General features: G+C 42.6%; 1 protein-coding gene across 1 annotated transcript in view; it reads left to right on the top strand.

Annotated features, from left to right (window-relative positions):
- Positions 1 to 26,021, top strand: part of LOC128057592 (ATP-binding cassette sub-family C member 4-like) — a 194,550-nt gene that overhangs the window by 28,489 nt on the left and 140,040 nt on the right. Inside the window, 5 exon segments of the mRNA XM_052650041.1 lie at positions 9,624 to 9,725; positions 16,319 to 16,408; positions 18,103 to 18,291; positions 22,586 to 22,680; positions 22,904 to 22,990. Coding sequence (XP_052506001.1) covers positions 9,624 to 9,725; positions 16,319 to 16,408; positions 18,103 to 18,291; positions 22,586 to 22,680; positions 22,904 to 22,990 — 563 coding nt within the window.

The raw sequence follows: 26,021 nt of genomic DNA on the forward strand, positions 1-26,021 counted from the left end.
TATTACCCACAAAATAGATCAGTCATACAGGGTCAGTTCTTGTTCCCTGAGTGTATCATTCTTTCTGATGGGAGCTTCTAGCAATACTGGTAAGAGGTGGTTAATGTATTCAATAGAATTTCTTTTATGACACTTTCACATCTTGAAATAAGATACTTAGGAATATCCTTGGACCACAGTGATGTCCTCAGTGACACGGTGGCCTGTTCAGATGGAAACTTCACACCTGTGCTATTCTGCTATGGTTTTGTTAATGCTGCTGACACAGCCTCTGTCTTCGATTGCTGCTGCCAGGGCTCCCTGTGTGGTCCGAGATCTCCTGAAGCCTTTACACATTAACTCATTTCATCCTTGGGTTCCCGTGGCTCAGACTGTAAAGAATCTGCCTACAAAGCAGGAGACCCAGGTTCAATCCATGGGTCAGGAAGATCCCTTGGAGAAGGGCATGGCAACCCACTCCAGTATTCTTGCCTGGAAAATCCCATGGACAGAGGAGCCTGGTGGGCTACAGTTCATGGGGTTGCAAAGAGTAGAACATGACTGAGCGACTTTCATTCACTCATTCATTTCATCCTGACCACAATTGAATGGGATAAGCTTTAGTGTCCCCACTTTACAGATAAGGAAGCAGGTTCCTGTATCAGGTGAAATAGCTCACCCATCCTCATACAGTTTGTGTTAATATTATCAAATGACAGAATTAGGATTCTGTCCAAAGTTTCTTTGTTACATTATTACGTTATTGTCTTATTAGTACTTTCAGGTATGTGGAATTTCTCCTTAAGTTTAAATTCCCTGTTTCTTGCAGAATCAAAATTTTAAGCTCTTGTTTCCCAGCATATGACCCTTGCTCTGGCTGGGTGGGGGGAGTGGTTGTCTCTGAATGAGAGAGGTCACATGTGACCTGTCACGTTCACCCCCACTTTGGGATCTTGGCTCACTCTGTTGAGCCCTCCTGTATTGCCTTCTCTTCTGTCCTAGATTTAACGAAATGCTGCTGAGCCTGCAGCAGCCCCGTGACCCTCTCCCAGCACTTCTATTCACACTGACCTAGGGCTTCCATATATGTGCATGGCCAGTCTTGCACCTCCCAGCATCCTGTCAGGTGGGGTGATGCTGACTCCCTGGGAGTGTTCTGAGCTCTGTGACAGCAGACTGTGTCTGGTAGTGCCTGTCGATACTGCACACATCACGGGCATCAAATATATACTGGATTGACTGAGACAACAGTTACAGGAAATGGCTGGGACCCCACAGAGGCCCAGGGTGGCCCATCCTGCACTAGAAGCTTTAGAAATGCAGAGGAGGGAGCAGACTGGGGTTAGGCATTCCTGCAGCATTGGGCTTTGGTGTGTGTTTGGGCTATCTCAACTCAGCAAAGTCTTCTCCTTGTTATGTCTGTCCATCTATGTATCTCAAACCAGCCTGATTGGACTTGGTGGACCTGATGTCTAAAGAGAGGAAATGTGTGCCCTGTACAGCCTGGTGTTCATATAGACTCTGCTGGTCTGGCTCCTGGGCTGGGCTCTTGGGGCTTATAGATAATTAGAAACAGTCTGTATTACTTGGTTAACAAAGTTATTTTGATTGTCTTGCTGACCATCACGAAATGAAAGAAGATCAGTATCATGAATCTTTATGCTAAAGTGCATCTCTAGACTGAAGAAGATCTTGAGACAGAATTCCCTCGTTTTCGGTGTTGGCCAGTCCTTTTTCTCTGAAGGACATTGACTAATTGGATGAGACCCACCCACATTATGGAGGATAATCTGCTTTACTCAGAGTCTACTGATTTAAATGTTGATCTCATTAAAAACCCTTTCACTGTAATAACTAGATGAGTATAAGCAAGTGTCTGGAAACTGCAGTTTAGCCAGGTTGACATAAAATTAACTGTCACACCCATCATAATAAGTAAGCATGATTTTAGTGGGAAAAGCACTAACTCTGATTCTTTCATGGATTATGTGATGCACCAAAGAGTGTAACACGAAAGGGGTCCTGCAGAAGGTTTTCAGGGAATTTTGCTCAAATTTTCAGGTAGGGCTTTTTATTTCTTTTACACCAAATTGCTACTGAATTGTGTCTGAGGCTTAAAACCCCTTTCTTTGTAGATGTGTGCAGCAATACAATGAACTGCCAAGAACTTTGAATTTTCTAGGGTTGACTTTGTCAGCTGCTTTGTGTCATGATGAAGGAAACATCTTTGATTTGGGCAACAAACCTAAGTTTTTCCTTAAATACACAGAATGTCTTGTAGAAAGTTTGTCTGGAAATTTAGAGATTTGTCAGCAGTAATTATTTTCAGTAAAAGAGGGACTAATGGCTGAGAATAAGAATGGTGAGAAGGATTGGTGTTAGTGTGGCAGATGGCTTCCTGGTAGGTTGAAGTAACTGGTGATTTTTTCTTTTTTTCTTTTTGATCTCTATATAGTTTCTATATGGTTTCTACTCTCTATATGATTTCTATAATCCTTTAAAAATCTAGTTCTCTAGTTCATCAGAATCACCTGGAGTGCTTTTTAAATCTATATGATCACACCATGGAGATTCTGATTCACTAGGCCTTAGCTGCTGCCCAGGGTATCTATATCTTTAGTAAAGATACCTTTAGTAAAGGTACACTCTTGTGTACCTAAAAATAAGCACCATTTTGGAAACATTGCCCAGGTTGCAGAAAATAGCACATAAAGCCAAAATGTACTTCAGCAATTATAAAGGCTGTCAGGATCATATGTAAACTAAAATTAGTTGAGAGGAAAACCTGTCTTGGTTTATGCTAGACTTTTTGTGGAGGGGGGGGTGGAATATGGAATTTATTCACTCATTCAATCAATTATTCCACAAAATAACTAAGTACCTACCTGAAGCCTGGTGTAGACTAAAGGCAGGCTAGATACAGAAAGGTTCTTCCTGTTTGGAATTTATGTTCATCAAGTGGAGGTGGTTTAATAAAGAATCAAATAGTGAAAGTCACTGTGGACATGTTTGTGTGTCGTTAGCCCTTGGAAGGATAACTCCAAGGTGCCATGGTGTGCTTTGGCAGTAATTGGTGTAGTCTTAGAGCTCATGCTTCCCAGGAAGGCTGAGGAAGTTACCTGGAGAATTCCGTGTGTGGGGTGAGGGAGATGGGAGGCTGATGCTTTGTGGTTTCCTGGGGATGATGATGTGACACAGGCTTTTCATGCACAAGACGGGGATCCATACTTTTGGGGAACCAAAAATGTCTAAGGCTGCAGAGTAGAAAGTGCTGAAGACCCTAGAAGGCGTCTGTATATTACCCTACAGGAAACATGAAGGTTTTTATCATTTCAGAGCTCAGCCTGGCTGCAGCCTGGGGAACAGGGCAGTGTGGTAGGGTGGGGATCCAGAGCAGAGGCAGGGGAGATGCATTAAGAGCCTAATGCAATACATGGTCCAGGGACAGGTTTGATTTAGGGTTAAACAGAGACGTGGTCAGATTTGAGAGCTACTCAAGGCAAGTCTGGAGAAGGCAATGGCAACCCACTGCAGTACTCTTGCCTGGCTCGGTAGGCTGCAGTCCATGGGGTCGCTAGGAGTCAGACACGACTTCACTTTCACTTTCACTTTTCACTTTAATTCATTGGAGAAGGAAATGGCAACCCACTCCAGTGTTCTTGCCTGGAGAATCCCAGGGACGGGGAAGCCTGGTCAGCTGCTGTCTCTGGGGTCACACAGTCAGACATGACTGAAGTGACTTAGCAACAGCAGCAGCAAGGCAAGTCTTGAGTTGGGTATGGAGGTGGAAGGGGAGAGGTGGATCTTAGGCTGCTTTGGGTTTTGGGGGCTGCAAAACTCTGGATTCACTGAAGTATAGAATGCTAAAAGAAAACCAGATTTGAGGAGGGGAAGAATCTGAACTTAATTTTGAATTCTGAGAGGCTTTTCAAATACCTGGTACTTGTTATAAGACCCACCTCACTGACCACCCATTGGCCTGGTTAAATCTCCTTTCTTACTAAAACCAGTAGTAGATATTGAATATAATCAGCAGATTGGATGTTCACTTTTTTCCCTAACTTTGTCTCTCACTTAGATGTGTTCATGCCCAGTTAGAAGGTGAAAAGGGCAACACGAATAGAAGAAAAGGTCAGCTGAGTTTACTGACCGTGTGGTCAGAACTGGACAAGGTTTAACCATAGGTGGTTTGGAGGCGTGGTGGGCACATAGAGTTTAGAACACAGTGTGTTGTTGAGCCCTGCTGCCCCACTGCCTCCTGCAGCCTGGGACTCAGTAGACTCATGTTTCTGTCACGATGGTCATCTCCCAGGATGATCATCTCCCAGGATTTTCACTCAGGTCACGTCTGGGATCCCTTGGAAGAAAACTTTCCACCTCTGCCTACCTTGGAGGGGCGATTGTTTATACCCTTGGGGCAGATCTACATGTGGCTTCATAGTGTTGTGTCTTGCTGTTAACCCATGCTTTTCAGTTTCCTTTCTTCCCTGTACAGAAAATAAGGATTTATTATGATCTTATATGCCTAAGAATTCCCTCTATTTTTCTCTTAGCAAGGAAAGAGAACAATGATCTTGGAATTGAACAACTAACAGAATTAGAAAAGATCTCGTGTTAACTTCAAAGCACGAGAAGTTTTCAGTGACTTTTGCATCCAGTAAAGTTTTTCTGAGGTTATATTGTTCACAAAGCTACTTAGGTTTTCCATTACCAGCCACTCAGACGTCAGTCTTTTTGACTGCAGTTCTGATGTTTATACCTTCTTGTGTGACCTGTTCTGGGTCTGCACTTCATGGCTCTAATGGCCATTTAATTTCAGCTTTTTCATCAGCCTGACTCTTGGAGAAAAATGCAGTCAGTACTTCTGGTACCATTACAAGCTGGTCATGTGTTGAGTGGAGTCTCATTTAACCCCTGGAAGACTGTGATGTCTTCCCCCTCAGACCTGTGATTTGTGGACAAATGCTTGATGAATTTAATTCCTCACTTAGGGCATGATTTTTCTTTTCTATCTTTTTCTTTTTTTTTTTTGAAAGTGGGGATTTCTATTCTAACACGCACAAACTGAATATTGAATTTGTTATGTCTTGGTAATACATTTAATTGGAATTTGAAATTGGAATTTGATTCTGTCTAGACAAGATTTATAACATATATGCATAACTGTACATTTAACATACATGTATAATATACATTACCGACCGGGGACCTTGAACTTTTTAATCAAAATTAATTGATAAGGGGCCAGAAGAGAAATTCAAGCAAGGCTCTACTGAGGCTCATGCTGCAGCACAAGGGAGTGAAAAACAAGTAACAGGTGCCTTTGTTCACTCTGAGAACAGTAGACTGATTCCTTGAATGGAGTGAGAGTGGGGGTGGATCACGGGGGTGGATCACGGAGTTGGCTTAGATGGTCTGCCAACCACCTAGTATGTACTGTGCATAAAGATCATATGCAGTGCCCTGCCTTTGCTCTCAGCATCTCAGAAATGGCAGTTGGCTTATGCATCTGTGCAGTTAGTTTTAGTCCCTTAGAGTTCCTTTGTATTCTGTTGCTGGAGGAGATGTTTGTGCAGGTGCAAGTGCTCCACTAAAGGATCCCAGGTTCTAGCCTGTCTCACAATGTTGTTCCAGCTGTATTAGCTCAGACTGTGTAAGGTTGTAGCCTTGTCATCAATTAGTTCAGTTCAGTTGTGTCCGACTCTTTGCGACCCCATGGACTGCAGCACGCCAGGCCTCCCTGTCCATCACCAAATCCCAGGTTACCCAGACTCATGTTCATTGAGTCAGTGATGCCATCCAACTATGTCATCCTCTGTTATCCCCTTCTCCTCCTGCCTTCAATCTTTCCCAGAATCAGGGTCTTTTCAAATGAGTCAATTCTTCGCATCAGGTAGTCAAAGTATTGGAGTTTCAGCTTCAGCATCAGTCCTTCCAATGAATATTCAGGACTGATTTTCTTTAGGATGGACTGGTTGGATCTCCTTGTAGTCCGAGGGTCTCTCAAGAGTCTTCTCCAACACCACAGTTCAAAAGCTGAGTTAGGTGCTCAGCTTTCTTTATAGTCTAACTCTCACATCCATACATGACCACTGGAAAAACCATAACTGACTAGATAGAGCTTTTTCGGCAAAGTAATGTCTCTGCTTTTTAATATGCTGTCTAGGTTGGTCATAGCTTTTCTTCAAAGGAGCAAGTGTCTTTTATTTTCATGACTGCAGTCACCATCTGCAGTGATTTTGGAACCCGCCGAAATAAAGTCTGACACTGTTTCCACTGTTTCCCCATCTATTTTCCATGAAGTGATGGGCATGTTCTTAGTTTTCTGAATGTTGCTTAAAGCCAACTTTTCACTCTCCTCTTTCACTTTCATCAAGAGGCTCTTTAGTTCTTCGCTTTCTGCCGTAAGTGTGGTGTCATCAGCATATCTGAGGTTAATGGTTGGACTGACTTTAACTAGGCCTACAATCTTTTCCTTTTCTTACCTCATACCCACAATCGGCAGACTCTGTGCAAGTCTTAGTTAGAGTTGGAATGTGAAAGTGCTTGAATGATGGAGTGTCTCCCCTCTTTGTGACGTACTATTTCTCTGGGAATTCAAAGGTAAGGAAGGTGGTGCCAATCTGGAATGTCCTGACCTGGTTCCCTAGAGGATTAACATTTGAGATGGTCTGGAAGGGTGGGTGGGATTAGTACTCTGGGTGTATAGGCAGAGGCCACTTGGAGAGTATGCACTTAGGTGCTGATGGCTCCTGGAGGCTATTTAGTGTGGTGGACACTCTCAGAGGTGCTGTAAAGAGGTCAGGAGGGAGTGCTTTTGGGGTTGGTTTGGTGGTATTGGGGAAGGCTGATGAAAGAACCAAAAAAAAAAAAAAAAGATGTATCAGTATTTGAAACAACTAATAGCAAGTGATATTCTGAGATTGTGTTGTTTCAAGAGGAAAAAAGAATTGGCAGAGATAAGCTGTGTCAGAACAGGTAAGAGCTGGTACCTGACTGACGATGGGAGAGATGTGGGGAGAAAACTCAGGCTGTGGTGGTTGAGAGTCTGAAGAGGAGTCCTCAAACTGGTGTCTGTCCATCCTGCCTCCTCCTGGACACAGGCTTGGAGTGGATAGGAGTTGCTGTGCCTGGTGTTAGGGTTTCAGTGAACTTGAATGAGAGGAGGAGAGAACGAATGAATCACATCTCTCACCAGTTGGTCTTAGAGATATGCAAGGATCCTGTCTTTTTTTCCTGCAAAACAGTTTTCCTGTTCAGTTTTTACCAGTTCTTCTTTTGAAGTAGATGTTTGCAATCACACTTATGACTTTGGAGCATGATAGAGGGGTGTGTCAAGGACTTGAATGGTGTTTACCATGTTTAACATGGTAGATTACTATTTGTGTGTTGTTTTCTTTCTCTAACATCTTCAGATGTTTGTTTCAGTTGCCCCATGTTGGTTAGGATTTGGTTTGCCTGTGGGTCCCAGAGCTACCCATGTTAAAGATTCTTACACAGGTCATTTGTTTTTCTCTCATGCAAGAATCCTTGTAAGGCTCTGTATGAGTTTCCTGGGGCTGCGGTTCGAAAGTACCACAAAGCAGGTGGCTAAAAACCACAGGAATGTATTGTTTCACAGTCCTGGAGGCTAGAAGTCTGAAATCAAGGTGTTAGCAGGGTCAGGATCCCTCTGAATCTGATAAGGGGGCATTCTTTCTTGCTTCTGTTAGCTTTTGATGGTTACAGGCAAACCTTGGTGTTCCTTGGTTTGTAACTGCCACCACCCCAGCCTCTGTCTGCCTCATCAGATAACTGTTTTTGAGTGTATATCTGTCTTTTCATCTCTCACAAGGTCACCAGTCATATTGGATTCAGGGCGCACCCTACTCCACTGTGGTCTCACCTTAATTGATTACATCCACAGCAACCCTATTTCCAAATAATGTCATGTTTAGAGGTAACAGGGGTTAGGGCTTCAGTATATAAGTCCCATGGCTAATGTGAACCTCTGTGGTGTTGGGACCTAGACTCTTCCTCTCTTATTATGTTACTCCACTGGATGTGACTTTGATCCTGCTGGCAGCCTCCAAGACCCAGACCATGGGGTGGAGGAAGGTCCTGGTTGCTGTCACTCTCCATTGACCTGGATTTAGTCACATGGCTGCTCCTATCTGCTCAGGAGTCTAGAAACAGAGGGCCTCCTTCCAGGCTGCCACGTGTTGGCTAAAATCCGGGGTTTGCTACCTCAGAAGAAAGAGAGCAGATTTTGAGGACAGCCAGCAGTCTCTGCCTCACAGAGACTACAGTCTCTCTTAAGTCTCTCTCCTTACAGTTTTTGGGGACCTTGGGGAGTAGAAGTGGTATAAGTTGTTTGTTCAATTTCTCTACCACTCTAGTTTTCCTCATTGAATTATGTCTAGCATTTGCAAAGCAAGAAGGAGTTTTCTTTTATGTGTCTGTCAGCTTTGTAGTGGTTCATTGGGCTTTGTTTTATTCAGCTAAATTTCATCAATTAACTGCTAAGTGGTATAGAAAACAACAAGTGAGAGGTGCGACCCTTCCTGCTGTGGAGGAGAGAGGGCATTAGGAGAGGCATTACCTATCATTTATATCTACCTATCATTTTACAACTGTATTTTATTAAGTTTTGTTTCACCTGAGAAATATTAAATAATATATAGTATGCAATATACTATTATTACAATATATTATACATATAAGTATATAAAATAGTATAGCAATAATATCTTATTCAGTCACCCAGTCATGTTCAACTCTTTGCGACTCCATGGGCTGCAGCATGCCAGGCTTCCCTGTCCCCCACCATCTTTTGAAGTTTGTCCAAGTTCATGTCCATCGCATCAGTGATGCCGTCCACTGATTAGGAGGGTATAAGGAGAGGAGACAATGATTGTGAAAAGATGCTTGTGAAATATTTTTTAAGGCATAGAAACTTTAAGTGATGACTTAAATGATAGCTATTGACAAGCAGTGATATGGATTTGACATACATGAGGGGGAAAGCAGAGTGTACAGGCTTTATATATATATACTGTGGTACTAGAGAAGACTCCTGAGAGTCTTGGACAGCAAGGAGGTCAAACCAGTCAATCTTAAAGGAAATCAACCCTGAATACTTATTGGAAGGACTGATACTGAAGCTCCAGTATTTTGGTCACCTGAGGCAGACAGCCTACTCATTGGAAAAGTCCCTGAGGCTGGGAAAGATTGAAGGCAGAAGGATAAGAGTGTCTCAGAGGATGAGATGGGTGGATGGCACCACCGATGCGATGGACACGAACTTGGACAAACTTCAGAAGATGGTGAGGGACAGGGAAGCCTGGCATGCTGCAGCCCATGGAGTCGCAAAGAGTTGAACATGACTGGGTGACTGAATAAGATATTATTGCTATACTATTTTATATACTTATATGTATAATATATTGTAATAATAGTATATTGCATACTATATATTATTTAATATTTCTCAGGTGAAACAAGACAATAAAATACAGTTATAAAATGATAGGTAAATATAAATGATAGGTAAAATAAATGATAGGCAAAATAAAACTTTTTATTGCAAATTCCAAGGAAATAATTGTTTTGCTTATGCTTTGTTCTTGCAGTATAAACAATCTATATTTTTCCTTTTTCTGTAGAACTTTCTGTTACTTGATGAGCTATCACAGTGCTACCCTCAGCTGCCATCAGATGGCAAAATGATAGTGGATGTGCAAGACTTTACAGCTTTTTGGGAAAAGGTAAGAAACTCATTCCAAAATTATGACTGCTAAAAGACAACTGTGGCATAGATTTATTGTAGAATTTTGAGATTTTACATATATTATGTGACTTGCTAATTTATTGAAAATATGTTATAAAAATTCTCAGAATCAGGAATAAGGTTTGCACTGAGTGGTGATTAAGTATAAAATCAGCCTGAGGCATTTGACATGTTGCTCTTTATCTCATTTTCAAAACAGCTTTCAAAGTATAAGCACATGTTGAACTGAAAGTACATAAATTATTTTTTTTAAAGTTTATTTTTCATTATGTTTTATTACAGAATATTAAATGTAATTTCCTGTGCTATACAATAGGATCACGTTAAACAAAAGATACAGAGCATAAATACATCTTTTCTTGAAAACCCAAATCTAATATTTTGGGCATCAATGGCTTAACTCTTTTTAAACTTGGCAATATACTTTGTGGTTATTTATGGTTATAAAGTACATAAATTAGAATTTGAAGGATTAAGCCAAGTTAAGATAAGTCACTTCAGTCGTGTCCGACTCTGTGTGACCCCAGAGATGGCACCCCACCAGGTTCCCCTGTCCCTGGGATTCTCCAGGCAAGAACACTGGAGTGGGTTGCCATTTCCTTCTCAAATGCATAAAAGTGAAAGTGAAGTCGCTTAGTTGTGTCCGACTTAGCGACCCCATGGACTGCAGCCTACCAGGCTCCTCCATCCACGGGATTTTCCAGGCAAGAGTACTGGAGTGGGGTGCCATTGCTACACAGACAAAATACTGCAGTATTGAATGGGTTAACTAACAAATACAAAACCACTCGCTATAGATCGGAGGCTTTGAGGAGTCAGCATACATTTTTTGCCATGATGTTCTTACTATACACTGAGTGAGGCCATGATTCAGATCTTTGCTGTGGGGTAGGGTGGGGCTTCCCCATCCTGAGCTTCTGGATGGTTCTGGCTACTTTGGTGGCTGCCGGGGACAAGAGGAGATAGGATGTGGGCACTGTCAGCACCAGTGATTCTAAGTTGAAGGACTGTACTATGTTACAATCTGACAGGGAGAACTGATGATTTCCAATACCCACCATCAAAACAGTAGTATGTTCCCAAATATATAGGATCACATCTGGTATCTTTTGTACATGGAAAGTCACACAGGGTTCCTTCCCTACCCTGACAGCTTTTCCTATCTTAATATAGTAGATTTAACTCCTGCTTGGTATTTTTCATCATAATACACTTGAAGCATATATGGAAGGCACCATTAAAATTTCATTATAAGGGTCACTGTGTGAATGCTTCGCATGAGGCGGCCAAAGAATTGGAGCTTCAGCTTCAACATCAGTCCTTCCAATGAACACCCAGGACTGATCTCCTTTCGGATGGATTGGTCGGATCTTCTTGTAGCCCAAGGGACTCTCAAGAGTCTTCTCCAACACCACAGCTCAAAAGCATCAATTCTTCAGTGCTCAGCTTTCTTCACAGTGCAACTCTCACATCCATACATGACCACTAGAAAAACCATAGCCTTGACTAGGTGGACCTTTGTTGGCAAAGTAATGTCTCTGCTTTTGAATATGCTATCTAGGTTGGTCATAACTGTCCTTCCAAGGAGTAAGCATCTTTTAATTTCATGGCTTCAATCATAATCTGCAGTGATTTTGGAGCCCCCCAAAATAAAATCTGACACTGTTTCCAATGTTTCCCCATCTATTTCCCATGAAGTGTTGGGACCAGATGCCATGATATTAGTTTTCTGAATGTTGAGCTTTAAGCCAACTCTTTCACTCTCCTCTTTCACTTTCATCAAGAGGCTTTTTAGTTCCTCTTCACTTTCTGCCATAAGGGTGGTGTCATCTGCATATCTGAAGTTATTGATATTTCTCCCAGCAATCTTGATTCCAGCTTGTGCTTCTTCCAGCCCAGCGTTTCTCATGATGTACTCTGCATAGAAGTTAAATAAGCAGGTGACAATATACAGCCTTGACGTACTCCTTTTCCTATTTGGAACCAGTCTGTTGTTCCATGTCCAGCTCTAACTGTTGCTTCCTGACCTGCAAACAGGTTTCTCAAGAGACAGGTCGGGTGGTCTGGTATTCCATCTCTTTAAGAATTTTCCACAGTTTATAGTGATCCACACAGTCAAAGGCTTTGGCATAGTCAATAAAGCAGAAATAGATGTTTTTCTGGAACTCTCTTACTTTTTCAATGATCCAGCAGATGTTGGCAATTTGATCTCTGGTTCCTCTGCCTTTTCTAAAACCACCTTGAACATCTGGAAGTTCACGGTTCACGTATTGCTGAAGCCTGGCTTGGATAATATTGAGCATTACTTTACTAGCGTGTGAGATGAGTGCAATTGTGCCGTAGTTTGAGCATTCTTTGGCATTGCCTTTCTTTGGGATTGGAATGAAAAGTGACCTTTTCCAGTCCTGTGGCCACTGCTGAGTTTTCCAAATTTTCTGGCATATTGAGTGCAGCACTTTCACAGTGTCATCTTTCAAGATTTGAAATAGCTCAACTGGAATTCCATCACCTCCTCTAGCTTTATTCGTAGTGATGCTTTCTAAGGTCCACTTGACTTCAAACTCAAGGATGTCTGGCTCTAGGTGAGTGATCACACCATCATGATTATCTGGGTGGTGAAGCTCTTTTTTGTAAAGTTCTTCCGTGTATTCTTGCCACCTCTTCTTAATATCTTCTGCTTCTGTTAGGTCCATACCAGTTCTGTCCTTTAGCAAGCCCATCTTTGCATGAAATGTTCCCTTGTTATTTCTAATTTTATTGAATGTGGGCAGGAGGAGAAGAGGATGACAGAGGATGAGATGGCTGGATGGCATCACCGACTCAATGGACATAAGTTTGGATAAACTCCGGGAGTTGGTGATGGACAAGGAGGCTTGCATGCTATGATTCATGGGTTCGCAAATAGTCGGACATGACTGAGCGACTGAACCGAACTGATGTGAATGCTAACGTTACCTAATTTCTCTTGTATGAAGCTGTGCTGAATTTTAAAATGAACTGTTTTGTTCTTTGTTCAAAGAAATTAATAGCATGTTCTGATACTTCTGTGCAATTTGCATTAGAGTACTGAATAGCCTATTCTGTCATCCTGGTCTTGCCTATGAAAGGAATGTGTCCCTTCCTGGGGTCATTAGTAATTAGGGGCTGTCAAGTTAGGTCATGGATGAGGGATAGGGGGGCAGAGAGAGAGAGAGAGAGAGAGACTTTGGGAGGGGGAGGGAAAATATATATTGGGAGTTTTGGAGAGAAGCTGACTCTGAATGAAGCCTCTGCTGGGTTGGGAGGCAGAAGATAGACATGAGCTCTGTAACCTTCTTCCCTAAAGAGCCAGGTGGGCTGGTGGGGGAAGGTCTCAGGGACTCAGGTCTCATTCATGAAATGGTGGGACTTTGTCTCAGTCTTTTTTTGTTTGTTTGTAGAGCTGGAATGTAAACCCATCCAAATTTATTTAATTTTGATTCTTAAATTCTTACTTTTAAACACTCTTTTTATAGGTAAAGAAACAAGTTATAGTACAATATTAAATCTTATGGAATATTGTTACTTATACTTGTAAAACTTTATTTAAATTAATTTATTTTAATTGGAGGGTAATTACTTTACAATATTGTGGTGGTACCCCTTCCCAACCCCATCCCTCTGGGTTGTACCCAGAGTACCAGGTTTGAGTTTTAAAGTAAGTAGCCTTATGGGAGCCTTCAGATTCATGCGGCAGGTGTTTTGAACTTTGGTGCAGAGTGGGAACTCAGCTGATGATCCTTGCTGAATCATTATCCTCTGAGCCCTGTTAAATCATTATCCCCTGAACACTAATAAGGGAGAGGCAGAGCCCCAGAACCCCTGGGCTGTCAAGTGCTGCCCCCTTCTGGTCATGGCAGAGCAGTGCCCAACTCTGAAGCCTGAACAGGGCATGGACTCCTCTGGCCCTGACAGACTGTAGGGGCTGAAAAGAGCTGGCGTGGGTCATTATCTGTGTGTGGATCATTGTTTGTTTTCATAACCGAATATAAAGTAGTAAAATAGGAACCCTAGGTTCAGATAAGAATAAAGGAGTTCAGTTCAGTTCAGTCGCTCAGTCGTGTCCGACTCTTTGCGACCCCATGAATCGCAGCACGCCAGGCCTCCCTGTCCATCACCAGCTCCCGGAGTTCACTCAGGCTCACGTCCATCGAGTCAGTGATGCCATCCAGCCATCTCATCCTCTGTTGTCCCCTTCTCCATCTGCCCCCAATCCCTCCCAGCATGAGTCTTTTCCAGTGAGTCAACTCTTCGCATGAGGTGGCCAAAGTACTAGAGTTTCAGCTTTAGCATCATTTCTTCCAAAGAAATCCCAGGGTTGATCTCCTTCAGAATGGACTGGTTGGATCTCCTTGCAGTCCAAGGGACCCTCAAGAGTCTTCTCCAACACCAGAGTTCAAAAGCATCAATTCTTCAGCGCTCAGCCTTATTCATAGTCCAACTCTCACCTCCATACATGACTACTGGAGAAACTATAGCCTTGACTAGACGGACCTTAGTTGGCAAAGTAATGTCTCTGCCTTTGAATATGCTATCTGGGTTGGTCATAACTTTTCTTCCAAGGACTAACCATCTTTGCTTAAATAAATGTTTCTCACATATTAAACTCTAGCTTCTTCTTGCTAGTTTTTGTAATTCCTAGAAAATATGGGGCTAGTTTTTTGACGACTCAGAATAACTGTTGTTGCTTTAGAGGTGACTGTTCCATAATCAGTTTAGTTATTTCCAGAGAAACTTTTCATGTAGAAGGTTTTCCAGACCTTTTTATCCAGTCCTTGTGTTTTTATTCTTTTAGACATTTCACTAATCATGCATAGCACCCTTTTTTAAATACTAGCTTATTGAGAGTTTTCTCAACAGTATACATAAAGCTGCATGCACCCTTAAATCTCTCTGCCTTAGAACCCAGCAGATTGTGCAGTAATCTGACTTGTGACTGAAATGATGTGATTTTTGTCCTTCTCCCTCGAATTGGATTGTACATGCAACAAACAGCATAGCTCCATGTTTTGTTGTTGTTGTTGCCCCTGTTTTGTCAGGGCAAGAAATGCATGTAACATGTATAAAATTGAGGCTTTATCACTCTGACCCATGATGTCATAATTAATTTCTTCATTCCCTATGTTTTGTTGTTGTGCTGCTGCTACTGTTGTTCAGTCACTAAGTCATTTGCGACTCTTCGTGACTTCGTGGACTGCAGCATGCCAAGCTTCCCTGTCCTTCACTATCTTCTGGAATTTTCTCAAATTCATGTTCGTTGACTCGGGGATGCCATCCAACCATTTCATCCTCTGTGGCTTCCTTCTCCTCCTGCCTTCAATCTTTCCCAGCATCAGAGTCTTTTCAAGTGAGTCAGTTCTTTGCACCAGGTGGCCAAAGTATTGGAGTTTCAGCTTCAGCATCGGTCCTTCCAATAAATATTCAGGGTTTGATCTCCTTGCAGTCCAAGGGACTGAAGGAGAAGAGTCTTCTCCAGCACTACAGTTCTAAAGCATCAATTTTTCAGTGCTCAGCCTTTTTTATGGTCCAACTCTCATATCCAAACATGACTACTGGAAAAACCATAACTTTGACTATATGTGCAATTCTTGGCAAAGTGATGTCTCTGCTTTTTAATATGCTATATAGGTTTGTCATAGCTTTTCTTCCAAGGAGCAAGCATCTTTGAATTTCATGGCTGCCGTCACCATCTGCAGTGATTTTGGAGCCCAAGAAAATAAAATATGTCACTGTTTCCACTTTTTTCCCTTCTATTTGCCATGAAGTGGGGGATCAGATGCCATTTGTTTTTTTAATGTTGAGTTTTAAGCCAGCTTTTTTCACTCTCCTCTTCTACCCTCTCTCTGCCAAAGGCTATTTTAGTTCCTCTTCACTTTCTACCATAAAGGTGGTGTCATATGCATATCTGAGGTTGTTTTACTCCTTTCCCAATTTTGAATCAGTCCATTGTTCCATGTCTGCTTCTAACTGTTGCTTCTTGATTTCATACAGATTTCTCAGGAGACAGGTAAAGTGGTGTAGTATTCCCATCTCCTTAAGAATATTTCAGTTTGTTGTGATCCACACAGTCAAAGCCTTTAGCATAGTCTGTGAAGCAGAAGTAGATGTTATGAAATCGCCTTCCTTTTCCTATGATCCAACAGATGTTGGCAATTTGATCTTTGGTTCCTCTGGCTTTTCTAAATCCAGCTTGTACATTTGGAAATTCTCAGTTCAGGTACTGTTGAAGCCTAGCTTGAAAGATTTTGAACATTACCTTGCTAAGCTGTATACTGACCACAATTGTACAGTAGTTTGAACATTCTTCTAGCTGTAAGGAAATCTAGTAAAAGAAGGAACCTTCCTAAAGTCACCTAAAGCTGCCTCAAACCCCTAAAGAGATAAGATTGGACGAAGAGGCCTCCAGGACATAGTATCTTAAAATAGGAACGGGAAAAATGTGAGTTATGTTTGCATATCAATTTTGTTGACTGTTGTTATCCTTTCCACTTTCTAAAACAATTTGTGTTATTTTATTGAAATGGGTACATTTTTATTAACTTTAATTTTCAGGAATCAGAAACTCCAACCCTACAAGGCCTTTCATTTACTGTTAGACCTGGTGAATTGTTAGCTGTGATTGGACCTGTGGGAACAGGAAAGGTAAATTATGATGCCTTTTGGCAACTTGATGCAATGCTGCTGCTGCTAAGTCACTTCAGTCGTGTCCGACTCTGTGCGACCCCATAGACGGCAGCCCACCAGGCTCCCCCATCCCTGGGATTCTCCAGGCAAGAACACTGGAGTGGGTTGCCGTTGCCTTCTCTGGATGCAACACTGCAGGCCCTGTTAAATTCTCACAGTGGAGCCCAGAGCTGAGTGTGCCTCAGTCTGAGTTGGGTGTACCTAAAACAGTGTTTCTCTAGGTGTGTTTCATGGAACATTAGTTTTGCAAGAAGGTTTCGTGGCTGAATACATCAGTATAAATGCACACCATGTTTTCCTTCTTTGTGTTTCACATTGCTCAGTTGGGAATCAATTGTCAGGAATTTAGATGCCTCAGTGCAGGAAAGTATCTATGTGACAGCTGTTTGGGATGGACAGAGACAATGGGGACTTCTTTTTGTCACAGGAGCCCCTCCAGGAAGTCTGGAGGTTGTGAAGGCTCTTTCTGGAAGCTTTGAGCATTTCCTCACGTGACTTGACTTGATCCAATCAGTGCACGTGTAGCAAAGGTGTAGCCACGTGCTGGAGCTCAGAGATGTGAACAAGACCCCAAGATCTCTGCCTTTTAGAGGCAACTAGATTCCAGGGTGAGACAGATATGTGGGCAAATTATTTTAGCCCAGTGTGGTGAGCACTCTGATGGTGTGGGATACATACATGCCATGTTTTGTGATGTTGAAGATTGAAAGGAAAGGTGCACATGCACTTGGTCTGAAACAACACAATACAGAAATCTAAATGTGGGATGTGGGCTTCCCTGGTGGCTCAGTGGTAAAAGAATCCACCTGCCAAATGCAGCAGACACAGGTTTGATTCCTAGTCTGGGACGATCCCACATGCTGTGAAGCAACTAATCCTGAGCACCGTAACTGTTGGGCCTGTGCTCTAGAGGCTGGGAGCTGCATCTACTGAGCCCATGGGCCACAACTGCCGAAGCCTGCCCACTAAAGGCTGTGCTCTGCAATAAGGGAAGCCACCCCAATTAGAAGCCTGCTTACTGCAAAGAAGACCCAGCACAACCAAAAATAAATAAAATTAAAATTGTGTGGCAGAAAACAATACAACATCATAAAAAATAAATAAAAGAACTAAAAATAAATAAATAAAATAATTTTTAAAAAATCAATATGGGATGTACACATGAAAGTGTGCTCATTTCCTCTATGATAGACTTTTGCTCTTTAGATAAACTCACTTCAAAGTTCTTTCAATTAGTCATCTTTGAATACACTATTCACACATAACTTTTTAAGAACAAGTGTTTGTCAAGTAAAGGATAGCCAGATGCAAAAGCAACTGCATTAAGCATCAGATACAGAAAGTACACATCTTGCTTGGCTGCTGTGCTAGAGAAGGATCTTAACATTCTTAAATAGTCTTTGCTGAGTAGAACTTCATTTGGGGGATACTTGGGCAGAGTAAATTGTTTATACTATTAATATTCCCTATGAGTCATTGTTTTCTTTGACCATTAATGTTATTTTCAGTTTTTCTTGTCCCAACTGCCAGAGCTGTCATTTATCCAGTTCTAATATCCTTGATCAAACACCAGGGTGGAGTCGGCTGTGTTGTGGGGCATGTTCCGTCCTGAGTGCACCCTGTTCACGCGTGTTTGTTGCCCTCTGTTGCAGTCGTCACTGTTAAGTGTTGTGCTGGGGGAGCTGCCCCCGAGCCAGGGGCAGGTCAGCGTGCACGGGAGGATCGCGTATGTTTCTCAGCAGCCCTGGGTGTTCTCAGGAACTGTGAGGAGTAACATTTTATTTGGGAAGAAATATGAAAAAGAGTGATATGAAGTAATTAGGGCTTGTGCTTTGGAAGAGGTAAGTAATGACTTTTGAGTTGCATATACTCAAATTTCAAATAATGATAGTGTTGGTTTAAATTTCAAGGTTTGTTTAAATTCTTTTCTTTTTAAAAAATGGAAAGATTTTTGAATGTTGCTTAATATTATAAGCTGATCTTATGAGTAAATAAGCAGGCATATATCTATATGCTGCTGTTTTAATCCTTATGGGATAATGATACAAAATACCTCTTCTGGAGGGGAAGATTGTTTCATTCTATTAAATTTCATTCCCTTTTAACTTTTTAAATGGAAAGTTACAAAAATTTGCAAAATTAGAAAACATTGTGTAATGAACCCTCAGGTACCCACTCCCAGCTTCAGCCAGAATCAGCTGATGGCCAGTCTTGCTGTATCTCTACCCCTACCCCCTGTCAGCCCCACCCCCACCCCAGATTATTCTGGAGCAGATTCTAGACCTCAGATTAGTTTATTTGGAAACATTTCATCCCACACTTCCACACTTGGGCACCTTTTCTGCATAACTCCAAGGGCATCACGTATATTGTTCTCTAGGAGTGACGTGTACGTGCTAAGTTGCTTTAATCGTGTCCGACTCTTTGTGACCCCGTGGACTGCAGCCCACCAGACTCCTCTGTCCATGAGATTCTTCAGGCAAAGATACTGGAGTCAGTTGCCATGCCCTCTTCCAGGGGACTTTCCTGACCCAGATATTGAACTCACGTCTCTGTGTCTCCTGCATTGTCAGGTAGATTCTTTACCATTAGTGCTACCTTGGAAGCTGAGTCTATGTTTATATGTTGTTGATGATCTCACTGAGAAATCTCCTTCACCACTGTTTGAACCCACACAAGGTCTGCCCCCTGCACTTACTGTGCAACTCGTTGTGAGAATTAGAAATAATCAGCATCAGGGTCCAACACAGAGCTTGGTGCACAGATTTTACCCCCCAGAAGCTGAGAGAAGCTGCGTGCACGTATACAAATGATGGAGCAGAATAAGACGGGTCCTTCAAGAGAAATGAGAGATGTAAACAGGGCCTTAGGAACCCAGCAGGAAGCAATCAGTCCAGGATGGTTCCATGGGAGAGTGTGTGTGGACTGAGCCTGGAAGGATGGACAGGATATTGACAGGCTGTGAGAGGAGGGGAAATTCCAAATGGAAGAAAAATGGTGAAGAAAGGCAGGGCCTCTTTTTGTTTGACTCTGGAGTTCAGCCCTCCTCTGCCAGAGCTTCATGTGTAGCCAGCTCTAATCATTTCAGCAGTTTGCTCTGTAGTGTTTCTAGTGTTAAGTTTCCTCCACTACTGAAGAGCCCTTGATGTACTTCTAGATGGATGGCAGCAAGCCAGCATCAGCATTTCCTAGTTTACCTCTAGTTTGTGAGTCTGCCGTTCAGTGAAAATTGTTAAATTTAACTTAGAGGTAACCAACGTAAATAAGAAAACCTCCTGTCAGTGGGAGGAGTTGTAATATATGCTCAACTCAGTCTTTTTCCCTTTAGTCAGAAAACCGTAAATGAGAAATCAGTTTGACTTGATTTTACTTCAAATACTCCAAGATGTTTTTCCCATTGGTGACTTATTCATAAATAATTTTCAGAGTCAACAACACACTTGAAGTATTACTACCAGACTGTGGGCTAGTTTCTTAAGAATGTGGTTAAGATTGCTGTGTTACAACATGGTGCTATTTTAAGAAGAAAACCATTTGAATGACATAAAATCAAAGCATAAAAACTAAGTGGAACAGTTTGCAAGGACTGTCAACAGTGAAAGAGACACCAAGTGACTCTCTGTGTGTTTGTGTGTGTATACACACTCACATGAGGCTGAGAACAGAGCTCATTTTTTTGTGGTTGGCTTTTTTTAATGAAAACCAAGAGCAAGAGATGGTATTAATTTCTAAGCCAAAGAAAGAAAGAAGGTAAAGTAATTATAAATAATCACAACAGAGTAATTGCTGCCTTTCATTGAATGTACCCCATTAGCTTTGAGAGAGCCAGAAACCTGCATGTGCCTGTGTGTCTGTGGATGTCAGAGAGAGTTACGATGGAGTCTCTTTCTTGTGTCATGTGTTTTGCATGTTGCGATTCAACACTGTGAACAGGGTCCCACTGTTGGCTTTATAAGAAAATAGGAATCAGCCACCAATAACAAGTTATGATTAATTCATGTCCTTTTTCCATTTAGGGAGGGTGTTCACACACTTCTTTAGATTCTCAGAGCATTCTTGAATTTAGTGATTCTGGTTTCTGCAGCACATTCTGTAGAAGAGGATAATGAGACTTAGGGAGATCAAAGGACTTGTTTATCATGGAGGAACCAGTCTGCTACTTGCTTTCTCCCCAGGTTTGTTAAAGTACAGGCAGAGAAGTGAGGGCTTCATCTACAAAGAGGTACTGCTGTGCATCCTAGGTTTATGCCTGAGGGGTTCAGTAGAGAAAAACTTCCAACAAACTCTGTTTGTCTATGTTGGAATGTGCCAAGTGATAATTACAGGCAACCTAAGATTTCTAATATAATGAGGCCTGATTTTTGTCTTGCCATTTTGGGAATGTTCTTCTCATCTATTCTTTTTTTCCCCTGGTACCCTGGGGAAAATAGGCTGATTTGTCTATTTACTTCTTAAATAATATTCAAAGGTAACTTTTGATTGTTTCCCAGATCCTCAAGTTACAACTTCATTTCCTTTTTAGCTTTGAGTTTTTCCTGCTTCTATAGACAAGCGTCTACTTAGTCCAGCTGATCTGCTGGGTGTCCCTTGAGCACACTGTTTCTTTCCTTTTGGTTTTTCCTATCCAGCCTGCTCTTTATACTCTCTTTCTTGAGCAGACTTTGTCACTCTGTCACCTGCCTTAAGTATCACTGTGAAGACATGGGCCAGGTATTATCCCTTCTCTGAAAGTGGGATGCTGATGCTGAGATCAGCAAAATGTCCAGTTTAAGACACACTCATTTCTTGATAAAATAAGTTGTGTGCCTTCACCATGGGCCACCAGCTCTCACACCTGTGCCTCTAGCACAGACCTTCACACTTGCATGTCCAGCTGCACCGTGACATCACCAAGAGGTCATCTCAGCTTGTCCATGAGTGAAGTCTCCTAAACCTGTGTCCACCATCTTCCCCAACTCAGTAAATGGAGACCTTGTCCTTCCCCTTCCTCATGTCCCAGACACCACAGTTCTCTTCTTTTATACCCACACCCATCCCTTCAGCAGGTCTTATTGGCTCCACCTTTAACATGTGTCTGGAGTGTGATCCCCTCTGTTGATTCCTGCTGCTCTCACTCTGGTCCTGACCATGTCATCTCTCACCTAGATTATTCCAGTAGCCTCCTCACTTGTATCCACCCTCACCCATACCCCCTGACTGTTTTCCATAAAGCACAGGTGTGATTCCTTAAAAACTTCAGACCAGATCTGTCACCCACCTCCACCTTTTATTGAAGTGACCTCAGACTCTTCCTGCTCTGTCTCTGCCCACACCCCCTTCATTCTTACTCAATTCCTGCTCTCCTGGCCTCTTTCCTTGTCCTGAACCTGTTAGGCATCTCCCTGTGGCCCCTGCACTCGCCCCTCCCTCTGTATGGAGCAGCCTCTCCAGGTCTGCCTGAGCCCCCTCCCTCCCCCAGATCTGCTCACACCCTCTCTGAGCAGAGCCCTCCCTGCCAGTGTAGACCCTCTTCCCTCTCCATCCCCCTGAGCTGGCTTCCTTTTCCTTCTTGTCCTCAGTACTTGTGCTCAGGTTAATTTTCCATACTGTCCATCTTCCATCATAGAAGGAAACCCTAGGTACTTTGTTTCCTCAAAACTGAATTCACTGTGCCCACAGCAATGCCTGTCACACAGTAAGTCCTCAATAAATATTTGTTAAAATGGTCCAATGCATAGCTGCTGTGAAAAACAACAGAAAGAAAACAAATAAAAAACAGGTTTTGTTTAATATTCATGGTTACAGTTTAGTCACTATGATATATACCCACTGCTGTGACTTCCCAGGTGACTTGGTGATAAAGAATTCTCCTGCCAGTGCTGGAGATGCAAGAGACACAGATTCAGCCCCTTGGTTGGAAAGATCTCCTGGAGAAGGAAATGGCAACCCATTCCAGTATTCTTGCCCAGAAAATCCCATGGACAGAGGAGCCTGACTGGCTACAGTCCGTGGGGCAGAAAAGAGTCAGCTATGACTTAGCAACTGAGCATGCATGTTGATTAAATACTTGTATGAGGAACTAATACTAAAAGTTTAAGATGGTAGTAGAACACATTTTAAATCTTTTACATTTCCCCCTTTTCTATCTCCATATAGGACTTACAGTCTTTTGAGGACAGAGATCTAACTGAGATAGGAGACAGAGGAACCACACTGAATAGAGGGCAGAAAGTCCGGATCAACCTTGCAAGGTAAATGGGGTTTAAGTTGCCATCCTGGCCCTCCTTCTTCGTGGCTCCTAGTGGATGTGAGCACACAGATCCCACTCACCAGGTGGGCCTGTGTGAAGCAGGGTTTTAGTCCTTTCCCTGGGCTTCTGGAATGAACCTGGAGTTGTTGGACGCCATCATGATTCAGAGATGAGACTCAGGGAATGTGAAGTGTCCTCTCCTGATGTCTCTCTACGTTTTCTAGAGCCGTGTATCAGGACGCAGACATCTACCTCCTGGACGATCCGCTCAGCGCAGTGGATGCAGGAGTCAGCAGGCACTTGTTCGAACAGTGAGTTTGCTCCTGTTTTCTGTCATTTCTTCTTTCCAAGAATCCTGTAGAGGTCAGAGAAGAGAGCTCAGGAAAGACTTTGTGCTTCAGGAGACTCAGCTCACTCTGCCCTTGTGTTCCTCTCTCCTCTCCCTTCCGTCCACAGAAGATCCATCGTAGAGAAATCTTGCATCATGATGAAGTTAGGACAGGAACATACACAAGGTGCTTCTAGTGTATGGAGGACAGTAGGGTCTGTGCTTTAGGGAGTGAGGGATAGATGGGAGATTTACCCCTGTGACCTGAAGTTGATAACAGACACTATGAATGGACCCAGACCCCAGGAAGAAGAAAGATGATGTACACTTGTTAAATCAGAGAGTAGGACTTGGTAACCTGGTACTTGACTGCTGATTCTTTTCCTCCATTATTTGTTAAAGGCACATTAGAAGTGAAGTTTTCAGTACTAACATAGGGCTTCCATGGAAAGACCTTGTTGGTTTATGCTTATTATTCTCAGTTTGGAAATAAAATCTTTATTAAGTCTAGACTTAATAAAATCTTAATAGAATTTGAGAATGATTTATTCCACACCTGAATATTATTTCAATCATTTCACATTGCCTCGTGGATGCTTACTAGAACTAATATTTAAATCTACAATGTGGGGTCAACTTGAATTTTAAAAAGGCTGAATGAATGCATTTTAAAAAGGTTTAAAAATTTTTAAAAGACTTAAGCCAGGTCTATAATCTGGCTTAAGTCTTAACTCTCATTCCTGTTTCTGGAATTTAGAACTTGTTGTCAGTGGCTCTTGGCTGGCCACACAGTGATTAATTTAAAACAAAGATGATGTTTTTCTATGTAAAATGTGTCCTTAATACACACTGACCAAGGCCTCTTATGGAGTCTAGACTGGCCTTTTTGAAAGCTTTGTAAGCTTGTATTTTTCCTAAAACATCCTCAACATCTCCCCCATGGTTAGTTCCTTTGCTGTTGTTCATCTTGTTAAAGACAACAAGCCTTCCAGCTGCACTTATTAATGTCCTGCTGTGTATACTGAGATGGATTCCCTTACAGATGTCCCTGCACAAAACCTCTTAGTTTACAAGGACGGTCAGCCAGGAGAGGGGAAGGACTCCCACTGGGTAGAATAAGGGAGACTAGGATGCCCAACTCTCATTCCTGCCTCTGAGGAACTTGTCTCTATGTGGAGCTTGTTAAGAGGGATGCCTGGGAAAAGGTCAGTAGAGTCAAAGTTTAGAGGGTTTTGATGCAGGATGAAAAATGCTAAATGAAAGCAGAAGTGGCAGGTGTAGGCTTTCGCTGAGGTTGGAAAGCTCCCTGTCCCCGGGGCTGGGCGGGATGTGCCCTGGGGGCCTGCAGGCTGGGCAGGTGTGTTTAGGCTGAGAAGAGGACCCAGTTCTTTTGCTGAAGGAAGAGTAGAAACACAGGTGTGGAGAGAGGAGGAAGCAGGGCTGTGAGGAGAACAGCAGACACGTCCTTGCCTTAGGGGGTGAGTTGTTTGCCAGAGAGAAGCTGTTTGGAAATTCTCACTCTCAGGTCCTGTGTTAGTTTGCTGGGGTTGTGTCCATCCAGGCTGCTCTCACAGGATACCACACCCTAAGCACCTTAGAAGTAGCAGTTTATTTATCTCCGTTCTGGAGGCTGGGAAAGTCCAAGTTCAGGGTGCTGACAGATTTAGCGTCTGGTGAGGGCACGATTCCTGTGTCCTCATGTGGGGAAGGGGTGAGGGAGCTGTGTAGTCCCTTTTATAAGGACACTAATCCCACTCATGCAGGCTCCACCCTCATGACCTGGTCATCTCCCAACTGTCCCATTTCTAGGACCTTCACAGTGGGGATTAGGTTTCAGCAGATGAGTATTAAGGACACAAATGCCTAGTCTGTAGCATGCTGTCATGGATGGAGTGTGGGAGGGTTTAAACAATGAGAATTAATTTTCTCACAGTTCTTGAGGCTGGATGCTCAGGCTCAAGGTGTTGTGGGCAGGTTCAGTTTCTTCTGAGACCTCTGTCCTTGGCTCCTGATGGAATCCTCCTTGCTGTGTCCTCATGTGGTCTTTCCTCTATTCATCTGTATCCTTGAGTCTCTGTGCTTATGTCTTAGTTTCCTCTTTCTAAGGACACCAGTCAGAGTGCATCAGGCCCAACGTAATTAAGGGTAACTTAATTATTTCTTTAAAGTCTGTCACCAAATTCTAAAGTATTAATGACTACCTTACTGATGGTTAACATGTTATGTTAACGTGTTTAATTTGGAGGCAACATGATTGACATACAGCAGGTCCAGAATAGCAAAGTGAAGAGACTTCAACAGAGTCAGCAGTTGCGAGAGGGAAATGTGTGAAGAACTCTGAGCTCTGGACACAAAGAGCTGGGATTCCACATCCACTGTGGGGGTCTGGCTTCCACCAAAGTCTGTGTATAACTTGTGGTTAGTGTTGGGGTGATGAAAGAGCTCTGCAGATGGATGATGGTAATGACTACACAACCATGTGGATGTACTTAAGACCATTGAACCATATACCTAAAAATGGTAAACTCCATGTTATATTTTACCTCAATAAAAAACAGTGTAAAGTGGCATTGACTGTTTTGGAACACAAGCGAGCAAGGCAACTGCCATGTGGCAGGGCCTCCAGCTCTCTGATCTTGAGCTCCCTTTCCCACCCTCTCCTGATCATGATTTGGTGAATTTTCCCATGGAGAAGTGCCTGGTGGCTTGTCATGAGTTCAGTGACAGGTGTTAGTGCTATGACAGGGAATCCCCACCCCTGCCCTCCTGGCATAGTGAGGATTTTCCTAGAGATTTGGATAAAAATGCATTATTTGGGAAAAATTCAAGGCCATCAACTGATAACTTCATTGTAATGATTTGTATTACTTCAAAATTATTTGGGAAAAATTCAAGGCCGTCAACTGATAACTTCATTGTAATGATTTGTATTACTTCAACCATGATGGCATGTTACCATGTAAAATGGAAGAAACCATTTTACAATTTTTGAGTTGGTCTACCTTGGATATGGC

This window comes from Budorcas taxicolor, chromosome 12 (assembly GCF_023091745.1).
Source record: "Budorcas taxicolor isolate Tak-1 chromosome 12, Takin1.1, whole genome shotgun sequence".
Taxonomy (NCBI): domain Eukaryota; kingdom Metazoa; phylum Chordata; class Mammalia; order Artiodactyla; family Bovidae; genus Budorcas; species Budorcas taxicolor.